General features: G+C 36.3%; 1 protein-coding gene across 2 annotated transcripts in view; it reads left to right on the top strand.

Annotated features, from left to right (window-relative positions):
• The window catches only part of LOC120862205 (UDP-glucuronosyltransferase 2A1), a 54,880-nt gene that overhangs the window by 16,650 nt on the left and 25,780 nt on the right, over window positions 1–12,450 (top strand). The window contains exon 3 of one of the 2 annotated variants that reach the window (XM_040238328.1): window positions 614–1,245. The exons of the other annotated variant lie outside the window; for it this stretch is intronic. Within the exon in view, the coding sequence (XP_040094262.1) occupies window positions 614–1,245 (632 nt within the window). The remainder of the gene's footprint in view (window positions 1–613; window positions 1,246–12,450) is intronic. 2 annotated transcript variants of the gene reach the window in all.

The following is a 12,450-nucleotide window of genomic DNA, read 5'->3' as shown; positions in this document are numbered from 1 at the left end:
AATTCAACATTAGTTTCATTATCCATGAAATGGAGTGAATCACTTCTGCCAAGCAAGCTCTGAAAAGAATCAAATCAGACAATGCATGTAAAAATGTCCTATAGTTAAAGACATCCAACTTGAAAGGACTGTAAGTCTTGACAAAGTGGCCATAGCAGTGAGAACTGTTATTTTTCATCTAACTAATTTGGGGAAAGATACACTAATCTGAATATACATTTTATAAATCACAGTTACTACTGCAGAAAACACAGGCATCAGGCTTATAACCCATCTGCTTCTCTTTCTTTAAAATAGCACCAGATTTCATTTCTTTCGTTGGAATAATCATATTAACACATTTAAGAACTTGAGTTATATTGTTTTCCTTTTAATCTATAGATCAGTTGAGTTATGAAAGAATGTAGCTGTCACAGTAAATATTATTTTATTTGAAAAAAATAATCTACCTAAATACTTTATACATTGAAAGCTTCTTTTCATCTTAAAAGATCTACATTAAGATGGTTTCCATAATGGATGTCACCATACCTAGGAAGTTTTACCATCACCTGATTTTTAATTTGACTCTGATTGAAATTGTTCTAACTGGGAACGTGCTAATTTGGCCAACGGATGGTAGCCATTGGTTAAATATTAAGATAATTTTAGAAGAGTTGAATCAAAGAAATCACAATGTGACTGTACTGACTTCATCAGCGACTCTATTCATCAACTCCAGTTCTGACTCTCCTGTGAATTTTGAAGTGATACCCGTTTCCTACAAGAAGAGCAATATAGATTCCTTAATTGAACATATGATAATGTTGTGGATAGATCACAGACCGACTCCTCTCACACTCTGGACTTTCTACAAAGAACTAGGAAAACTCCTAGATACTTTTTTCCGAATTAATATACAAATCTGTGATGGAGTATTAAACAACCCCAAGTTAATGGCAAGACTTTGGAAAAGTTGTTTTGATGTATTGCTGGCTGACCCAGTAACAATCTGCGGAGATCTGGTTGCTCTAAAATTAGGAATTCCATTTATGTACACCCTGAGGTTCTCCCCAGCTTCAACAGTGGAGAGACACTGCGGAAAAATTCCAGCACCTGCGTCCTATGTACCTGCAGCCCTTTCTGAGCTCACGGACCAGATGACCTTTGGTGAAAGGCTTAAAAACACCATATCTTATCCCCTGCAAGATTATATATTTCAATCCTACTGGGGTGAGTGGAATTCATACTACAGCAAAGTCCTAGGTAAGTCTCTAAAATGTTCTGTTATTAATGATTCCAGATATTTTATTTATTCTTATTGTTGATACAGCAAATGGTTTTCATACCACTGCAAATGCCAAGCTGAAGTAAATATGTGTGGGCTAAGTCACTCCAGTCATATCTGACTCTTTGTTGCCCCATGGACTGTAGCCCTCCAGGCTCCTCTGTCCATGGGATTCTCCAGGCAAGAATACTGGAGTGTGTTGCCATTTCATCCTCCAGGGGATGTTTCCCATCCAGGGATCAAACCTTTGTCTCTATGTCTCCTGCACTGGCAGGCGGGTTCTTTATCACTACTTATTATATATTGTATATATGTACACAATTAAATATTACTTTTGGAAAATTCCTAAACAATGGAATAGTGGTATTAATATGCATCATGTTGTCTCAAACAAATAATCCTGTGCCTGTTTCAGTTCAGTTCAGTTCATTTCAGACACTCAGTCGTGTCCGACTCTTTGCAACCCCATGAATCTCAGCACGCCAGGCCTCCCTGTCCATCACCAACTCCCGGAGTTCATTCAAACTCATGTCCATCGAGTTGGTGATGCCATCCAGCCACCTCATCCTCTGTCATCCCCTTTTCCTCCGGCCCCCAATCCCTCCCAGCATCAGAGTCTTTTCCAATGAGTCAAATTTTCGCATGAGGTGGCCAAAGTATAGCTTTTCAAAGTGCAAATCAACCTTCAAATATAAATACATTCACCAGGATAAATTCAGTTCAGTTCATTTGTTCAGTCATGTCCGACTCTTTGTGACCCAATGGACTGAAGCCCGCCAGGCCTCCCTGTCCATCATCAACTCCTGGAGTTTACTCAAACTCATGTCCATTGAGTCAGTGATACCATCCAACCATCTCATCCTCTGTCATCCCCTTCTCCTCCTGCCTTCAATCTTTCCCAGCATCAGGGTCTTTTCCAATGAGTCAGTTCTTCGCATAAGGTGGCCAAAGTATTGGAGTTTCAGCTTCAGCATCAGTCCTTCCAATGAATATCCAGGACTGATTTCCATTAGGATGGACTGGTTGGATCTCCTCACAGTCCAAGGGACTCTCAAGAGTCTTCTCCCAACACCACAGTTCAAAAGCATCAATTCTTCGGCACTCAGCTTTCTTTAGAGTCTAATTCTCATGTCCATACATGACTACTGGAAAAACCATAGCTTTGACTAGATGGACCTTTGCTGGCAAAGTAATGTCTCTGTTTTGTATGGATAAATTATGACACTATTAAAAATGCTTTTGAAATGATACCCGATTTACTTTCTCTTCTTCATTCTCCAGTTTTTCTTTGTCTTAGGAAGCTTTAAAAATCCTAGGATTAGACACTGGGAACTTGAATTTATACTCCTCAGCCTCTCACTATCTCTCCATCCTGAGGCTTCCCTGGGTGCTTGGGCCAGCATTGCCTCCCGCTTAATTGCTCAGGGATCTTTGGCAAGCCTCAGGGTTTCTTGCCTTACTGATTCTTTATGAAAATCAAACAAAATAAAAAACTGTCAAGGCCAGTTTGGTTTATTGTTTGTATTACTTCTTTTTCTGATCTTCCTGAGTCTTCCTTTCTTTCTTTTTCTATTTTATTCTTTCCTGAATGTGTTTTTTCTCTAGACTTGTTAGTAGTAGCAGGGATACTAATTAACAACAATTAAATGATGCTACCAATGGTACTTTCTTACAAAGGTAATATGCAAGATACTCTTCTTTTACTCTAGAAAGACTGAGGGCATGAGGAGAAGGGGGCAGCAGAGGATGAGGTGGTTGGATGGCATCATTGACCCAGTAGACATGAATGTGAGCAAGCTCCAGGAGATAGAGAAGGATAGGGAGGCCAGGAGTGCGGCAGTCCATGGGGTCGCAAAGAATCAGACACAACTGAGCAACTGAACAATAGCAGCAATGCTATGTCAATTATGAAGGATTACATTTATGTTGAATACTATTTATAACAAACTACACAGAACTGTGCAATGACAATGCCCTGATTATACTATCATGGGACTATGTAAATAGAACAGTCAGTAAATACTTGTAGAAAATAAATGCCTCTGTGATATACAAAATCTCCCTTCTCAAATGGTGTCATGACATGTATAAAGCCTTTGTGATACAGAATGTTCCCAACTTCTCATTTTCACAGGACAATAATCTAGCTGCAAAAATATTTAAGAAATTGAATATCTTATTTACTTAAATCCTTTATGCTCCTCATGTTACTCAATGCAGTTGGACAACAATAACTACCTTGAATATTTTATTTCAAATAGAAGTGTATTTTCAAGAACTGGTAAAATCCAATTTGTCCTCTGTTTGCAATTACATTCATCGAGTATTAGAGACACCTGTGAACTGTAACCCAATCCTGAAACAGATCAGTTTATATGTTTGATATTATTTTCTTTGAACACAAGAGGTTTCATAACATCATGTGCTGCAAAGTGTCCATTTCAATGGCCATTCTTCAGTTCTGTGAGAAAAGCTAGAAAATTAAAATGTAAAAAACAAACAAGCAATAACAAAACCCCTCAAATATCTATTTTGAAAGAGAGAGAAGTAAGTAAATGGGCTTCCCAGGTGTCTCAGATGGTAAAGAATCCGCCTGCAATGCATGAGATCTGGGTTTGATCCTTGGGTCAGGAAGATCCCCCCAGAGAAAGGTTTTGGCTACCCACTCCAGTATTCTTGTCTACAGAGTCCCATGGACAGAGGAGCCTGGTGAGCTATAGTCCTTGGTATTGCAGAGTCAAACATGACTGAGAGACTAATACTCACTCAGCAAGGAAATATCTAATTGCATTGGTTAAAAATTCTGCTTTATTTGTCAGTGAGGATATCTTTTATGAATGAAGTAACTTAAAAACGATCATCAATTCAATTTAAAGTATGCTTCTAACTCCAAATGGGACAGGCCTGTCTGGGAATATAGGCCAATCATTTGTCATACTCAGGAATGAATCTATAAATAAATATTGTCCTGGCCAATTGTTCTGCAAGGTATCTTCAAACTACACTGAGCCTGATTTCTCTTCCAGCCTCAGAGAGTTGCTGTACATGCAGCTCATAGGTAGTTCTCAAGTGGGTAGGACTAGGTACTAGCCTTTGCTATGGCCACAGGAAGGCCAAAGACTTGAATGTTGTAATGAAAATAGTTAAATTGATAAGGAAACTGAATGGTTTCATTTTGCCTGTGTCTTTTGGTTTCCTAGTCTGACTCTATTTTTCCCAGCACTCTGCAGACAGAAGAGAGGAAAGACCAGTACTAATCTATGTACCACTCAGCCAGTATAGCCTGTGTTGACAAAAAGAAAAAAAAAAAAATTCCCCAATATGAGAGTTGCAAGTTAAGTTTTATTGGGGGCAATATGATGCCTGCAGCCTAGGAGACAGCCCCTCAGGTAGCTCTGAGAAACTGTTCCAAAGAGGTAAAGGGGGAAGGTCAGTATATAAGTGACTTTGGTAAAGGGGGAGGACATGCAATCAAACGCATGTTTTTTTGTAGAAAGTTTCTGCTGGTCTCATGAAGATTCTGCTAGTCATGAGAAGCAATTGTCACCACAAAGAAGGATTTTAGTGCTTTTCTAGATATAAGGAGATACAAGAATTGGGCTTATAAAATCAACTCCTGAGAAAATCTAACTATATGAGGACATGCCCTGCCAGTTTCCTGGAGCACAGAGCACCTCATTTCTATTCTCCACCTTGAACTCCTTTAGGGGGTGTTGGAGATCAGCAGCTTCAGCAGGATATTAATCCTTGTAGAGGTAGATGTCAAGCATCCATGGCAAGTGCCAATTTGTGGCTGACACCTGCTTTTACCTGTAAGTACCATATAGGTTCCATGTTGGTCCCTCTTTCCCTGCTGCTAAATTTTAGATGTATTCCCTATAACTAACCCTATCTTTATCCAGAGCATTAAAAAAACAAGATAAAATAAATGAGCCTCATAACATTTCCCTTCTAGCACACTTGCCTGAAACTGTACTAAATTACTCAGTACATTTTTTGCATTTGATTTCTGGCTGCCTTTTGAGGCCCGATGTTTTTTTTTGTTTGTTTGTTTATTTGTTTGTTTTTCTGTTTTCCACTCCCATTCTAATCACCATTGCCAACATATGCTCTTTTCCCTGGAAAATGTGGATCTCTGTTAATCTGCCCTCACATAGGTTTTTAATTCCTTCTCACATATGGCTTTCTTATGGTTAGTGCTGTGTAACCTTTTTAAGATTCTGTGTAACCTTTTTTGCAAGTCAAACATAAGTCATAAATTGTACAGCTCATTGCAATTTCGCAGTATAAACCCATGCAGCCAGAACCCAAACCAAGAAGCAAAACATTATTACACCCATAATTCCCTAACCTTCCTCATATCGGTCCTGACTACACTCATCTGAAGATAACAACTTTCTTGACTTCTAACACCACCAATTTTAAACTGTATAAATGAAGCATGCATTATGGCGCTTTTGTGTTTTTCTCCTTTTATTAACATCATGCTTTTTATATTTGTCCAAGTTGTCACGTGTAGATATAGTGTGTTCGTTCTCATAGCTATACAGAATCGTTTGAATTAATGTAAATTTTACTTATCCATTTTACTGCCAGTGGTCATGTTGGCTGTCTTGGTTTTGGCTATGTTTGATAAACACTGCTACGAACATTCTTGTACATGTCTTTTGATGAATACAAGTATGTTGTACTACAAGGTATATATATAAGAAAGGAATTGCCAAGTCATAGGGTATGAATCTGTTTAGCTTTAGAAAATACTTCTAATTTTCAAGTTCTTGTACCAATTAATAATCTCATCAGCCATTTACTAGTATTCTAAATGTTCTCCATTTTCACTTAACTGGGCATTTCTTTTCGTTCTTTAATTGTAACCATAATGAAGTGCAGTGCTGTCTCATTATTATCTTTTATTAATGAATAATTTTCTTGTATCTGTTTAAAGTACATAAAGGACACAGTGATTGGCATATCAAATGTATATACCTTGGTGACCAACACATCAATCAATCTCTAAGATCCCTTTCTAACATAGCTGCTCTCCAGCCCTTTTCAGACACTTATCAGACTAAATAATTCCTACCACTTAGCTCATTCTTCTTATTCCTTTCCGTCTGTGGCCCTGTTTCTCTTTCTCTATTTTCAGTCATCCCCATGTAGTGGTTGGAGAGGCTTGTGTCAGTTGCCATCAGCACTTGGGTAAGGGGTCTATGAACCAAAGTAATGTTTGATCTCTGGCTCCACTGAAAAGGACCAAACACTCACAGCAGAGGAACTTGTGATCCTTACTTTCCCCAAATTTCATCACCCTGTGGAGACCAAAGACCAAGCCTGTATGTAACTCAGGAGAGGACAGACCCAGCAGAAGCACTCACTCTCCTTGAGCCTCAGGCAGCAACACCAGTGACACAGTGGTAGCAGGGCACCGAGGACTCCAAAGCAGTGACATGCCAGCGCCAGCAACCACCTCTGACAGAGCTAGTGGCGGGTGGAAAGTGCCTACTCTCAAATAGAACTAGAGCGAGCGTATGTAAGGGGAAAAAACCCCCAAACTTGTGCTATCTCGCCACCTACTGGAAAACAATAGAAGGACAGCTAATTTCTAACCCATTGAATCTTTCCTGCTCCTGCTCAGTTTGTTCACTGGTGTCAGACTCTTTGCGACCTCATGGACTGCAGCGCCCCAGGCTCCTCTGTCCTTGGGATTCTCCAGGCAAGAATACTGGAGTGGGTTGCCATGCCCTTCTCCAGGGGATCTTCCCAACCCAGAGATCAAACCCAGGTCTCCCACATTGCAAGAGAATTTTTTGTCAGCTGAGCCACCAGGGAAGTCCATGAAGACCGGAGTGCGTAGCCTATCCCTTCTCCAAGGGATCTTCCCCACCCAGAGATCAAACGGGGGTCTCCTGCATTGCTGGTGGATTCTTTACCAGCCGAGAAAAGAAAGAAGATATTACCTAAAGGAGAAAGGCATTCACTACTTCAAATGTGCCAGCAGAGGAACAACTCAAGCTTCATGAAGATCCACAGTAACATTGTACCACAAAAAGAATATAAAAATTCTCCAAAAACCAAACTTAAAATCACAGAATATCATAATCTGACAGATAATTCAAAATAACTATCATGAAGAAACCCAAAATGTGACAAGAAAACTCAGGCAATTCATTGAGTTCAGGAACAAGATTAATGAATTAATTAACAGAATAATTTACCAGGGATATTTAAACTCTAAAAAGAATCAAGCAGAAAATCTGGAGCTGAAGAACTCAACTGGAGGTACAATGCTCCCTGATTCCAAGCTGTATTACAGAGCTATAGTAATCAAGACAACATGGAATTGGCTGGAAAATAGACACATAAATCAATGAAACAGAATTGAGAGGCCAGAAATAAACCCATAAATATGTGGAGAATTATTTTATGACAAAGTAACAAGGAACATACAATGGAGAAAGGATACTCTAGTCAATAAATGGATACCAAAATTTTTTATAATTTAGAATTTTATTTTATTTTTATTTTATTAAAAAATGAAAAATATTTTACCCAGAAATTTAACTACAATCATGAATTACAATGTTTTATTGAATTATCCATGTTTTAGCTATGTTTCTTATTGCTAATTCTAAATTTGTCAATATTATATATGTGTTTCTAAGTTGACATTGATGTTGCTGATATTGTTGTTTAAAGTTGAATTATATCTATCTATATATGGCTAAAAACACAAGTAACAATGAACATGTCTAATATACTCATCTTTTTTAATATAAATTTATTTATTTTAATTGGAGACACTACTTTACAATATTGTATTGGTTTTGCCATACATCAACATGAATCCACCATAGGTGTACACGTGTTCCCTATCCTGAACCCCCCTCCCACCTCCTTCCCCTTACTATCTCTCTGGGTCATCCCAGTACACCAGCCCCGAGAATCCTGTATCTTGCATCAAACCTGGACTGGCGATTCGTTTTACATATGATATTATACATGTTTCAATGCCATTCTCCCAAATCATCCCACCCTCACCCTCTCCCACAGAGTCCTATACTCATCTTGATTTTTAAGGGCCATTCTCTAATAAAATGAACCAGCATTCCTTGAAGAAATGATCAGTTCTAAGGTTGGAACAGTGAAAATAGTAGATGATCCTGAAACATTTTGTGGTTTCAAAAAGTAACAAGTAATTGAAAATGATGAGGCCACATCAAAAGGATGTAGAAGCCAATGTATGAAAAAGTTTCCAATATCTGTGACAATTTGAACAATAAAATAAATAATTATAATTTAAATTATAATTAAAATATAATTAAATATATAATTAAAATATAATTAAAATTATAAATTATAATTTTTGAGTTATAACAATATAAGTATAAATAAGTTATTGAATAGTAGGAAATTATTTAAATTCTAATTAATAAATATAGAAGGAATCATTGATGTTTTAATTGACTGGGTTTTTAAGATCAATATTTTATATAATCATGATAAAATTATCAAAACTAGAAATTCTTATTAAAAATTATCAATTATCCTGCTGATATCCTTTTTTCTTTTCAGTATACAATCCAAGTTTCCTCCTTGCATTTACTTGTTCAGTCTCCCTACTCTTCAGTTTGTGACAGTTTCTACAAGCTGTCTTTGTTTTCTAAAGAGCACTGGCTAGTTAATTTTTAGAATATCCCTCAACTTTTTTTCTGGTATTTTCTTGTGATTAGGGAGAGATGATGTATTGGGGGTAAGAATACTATAGAAGTAACCTTGTGTCCTTCACAGTGAAATGCATCAGAGGTACATCATATAGAGAGTTTATTACTGGTGACCATATTTTGATCACTTAGTTACGAGTGCGTCTGCCAGGATTCTCCCTTTTTTCCCCTTTGTGATTAACAAGCATCTTGAAGGGAGATACTGTGAGACTGCAAATCGTACTAATCATATGTCGGCACATATTTTTATAATCCTTTACAATAAAATTCCAATGACTAATTCAGCAGTAATGGAAATAGAAAATCACTCTTAGAAAAACATAGTAATAATCCTGAAGGATATACAGAAATCTCTACTTAATTTATAATTGCTTATGTTTAAAATGACTACAAAGTAGTTGGAAGATTTGGGTAAAAGAACAGAAATTTAGGGCTTAGTTGTGCAGTCTGGCTGCATGAAAAATGCACAAGCTCTAAAGAGTAAAAAAAGACTTGAAAGAGGAAGTCCTGAGTAGACAAAACCAGTAACTAGATTCAGAGGCCTTAGTGTATTCTTCATGCATCTTTAACATTCTATTATTGCTTCGATTTTTTATTCAGAACTTAATTCTACATAACATTTTTTAATTTATTTTTTGGGTCACTGTTTATTTGTACAGCTATGCTTAATCTACCCTTCAATCTGTTCATTAACTTAAATCTGATATATTGAATTCTTAAATTCCAGAAATTCACTTTCTTTTGCAAATTTTCACAATTATTCTTTTTAATCTCTTGTTTCTTACCAATATTTTCAGACTTTGCTTTCATACCCTTAATTTTATTGTAAAAAGTAATTTTATTTTTCATTTCATACAATAATATTTTAAATTGCTGAATTCATATTTCTGGCTTCCGCTGCTTTTGTTGGTTCTCAGTCCTGAAGCTTTATTTTAACAGGGAGGTGCTTATTTACCTTGAAATTTTATCAGTGGGAACCTTTGAAGTTAGGTTCAAAGTTTCTTCAAAGAGGCTTTTCTAGTTTGAACTGGAAATCCATATGAAGATTGACTGTTAAGAATTCTAAGAGATTTTTCATCTACACAACACCAAGTCAAAACTAGCAATTATCATTGCTGTAAACTTCTGAGTAAGTGAATTTGTTTGTAAAAGGGAGGCCATATCTTGAGAATCTAGCATTACATGAACATACACAGGGTGTAGGATCTTGACAAGGCTTCAGACTTTCCTTCTCTCCACTCTTGGCACCTACGGTATGTTCTACAAAGAAACAACAAGATTGAACATCAGAATTCCTGCCTTGACTTTGTTTAGGGATTCTGTGTGCTGACTTTTTTCCTTTCTTGAAAATCAGAAATGAATTTTTATGGGGCAATTTTATATTTTAACCTGAATTTTAAATGTTTCAGTTGGATATAAGTGAATATATGCCTATACTTTTAAATTTATGAAAATGAATCATTCTTCAAAATCTGAGCTCTACCTCAGTTTTCTCATATAATAAAACAACCTAGAGATATTTCTCTATTCAGGCAAGAATACTGGAGTGGGTTGCCATGCCTTCCTCCAGGGGATCTTCCCATCCTAGGTATCAAATCCAGGGATCGAGCCCAGGTCTCCTGCATTGCAGGCAGATTTTTTACCAGCTGAGCTACCAGGGAAATCCAATAACATGTATACTGAGGTCAGTTTCTAACCTGTACTATATATCTCTGCTCTCTCTTTGACTTCATTTAAACTTTTTTACAACATGTGAACTTTATCATAGTGATTAGATACATTTATCAATCTTTGTTTAATCACTTTGGGGCTATTTATCCTGTATAAAATGACTTTTATCCTCTAAGATTATAACATTATCTGTTTTCTCTTACTGAATTTATGGTTCTGTTGTAGCCTTCTACTTTCTGATTCTCTTTTGGATTATGTTTTTTACCAGTCATTAGCAGAGTTTATGCAAAGCCTAATTATGCAACGCAACACAACTCTCAATCCTTGATCCTACATTATTCTTTGCATCTTTAAGCAAACCTACTCTGGATTTTTTGTTTTTTGTTTTTTTTTGCCAAACATAAAAGCTCTCAAGGGACTTGAAATTTCAATATGTCTCTTTCAAATTATTGAAATGAATATTATTTTGTAACTGAACATAACCCTTGGTGTAATTATGTCACAATTCTTAGAATACAAATACATTAACATTCTCTTTCACTAATAAGTAATACTTTTCAACCTACTAAGTAGACTCTTAAAGACTTAACTAACTTATAATTTCATTGTTATCTTCCACCAAGCAACCTCCTTCACGAGCTTTGCCCTTCCTCATTTCATCCGTACCTTCTATGATCCATCTCTCTTACATTTGTACAAGTATAACGGAGAAGTATTAATTATCAGGCTAATTTATTTTTTGCAATAATCTATGAGATCATTTTGAATTAGAAATGTATCTTACTTGTTTCTTTAGACCCTGTGCATGGTATAGAATCCAGTATAAAATAAGTGCTAAAAGTTTCTTGTTGAAGGCATGAAATATCAAACGTTTTGAAGAGAAATTGGAATTGGACTGAAATACAGATCAATGATGGGACACAAAATCTGTGCTCCTAAATATTTCCCCTCCCTTGAGAGTCACATACATGTTCAGTCGTTAATGACACATGGCAGGTCAAAAAAATTTTCTGTAACTACTAGTCCTTTAGTGTTTTGTGATTTTACTAGAGTTCTTATCACTCTCTGATTGCTCAGAGTATAAACCAAGTACTTCCTTATTAATGACTGAGCACCTCTCACTTCTCATCAGTCATGACTCTCCTTCTAGACCCTCTATTCACAAACCAATATTATATTCTCCCTGATCAATTCCTGCTGTCTTAACATTTAATTTTAACTACTTATGTATGCTTTTTTTTCTTTGCAACTCAAATAATATTCAGCTGCCAATTTAGGTTTATTGAAGGACATATATGATCATTTTCTGTACCTGATCTGAAAATTTGAGTACACATCTTTTTATGAAGATTAAAACTGAACCCAGTGTATAGCAATTAAGGCTCTCAAAAGTGTCTTATTTTAGCTAATATTTCCCTTTTCTGAAGTTTTGTGTTAGCCTCTGTTCCATACATACTGAACTAACAACTGTATACGTAAATGGCCATGACTTACATATCATTCATCTTTTTATTCTTTTCTTCTATTTAATTTTAAAACCCTTCTCCTGTATCCTTTGCTTCTGAGTTCAGCTTCTGAAATGTATCTTCTGTGTTGAAGCTTTGTCTGATTTTCTTCACATTAGAGGGACAGCATATTCTGAGACCCTGAAATGCTGTATCTTTGTACATTAGTATATTCATATTCCTCCTATATTAGGCAATGTATGTGTTTTATCTACATGCTAGTATGTGACCAACATTATGACAAGACATACATTTTCGTGTTTCCCCAAATTATTAATCATCATGT

Source organism: Oryx dammah, unplaced genomic scaffold (assembly GCF_014754425.2).
Source record: "Oryx dammah isolate SB20612 unplaced genomic scaffold, SCBI_Odam_1.1 HiC_scaffold_3, whole genome shotgun sequence".
NCBI classification, from domain to species: domain Eukaryota; kingdom Metazoa; phylum Chordata; class Mammalia; order Artiodactyla; family Bovidae; genus Oryx; species Oryx dammah.
Note: the sequence above shows the minus strand (reverse complement) of the source record. Positions and strands in the feature narration are given on the sequence as shown.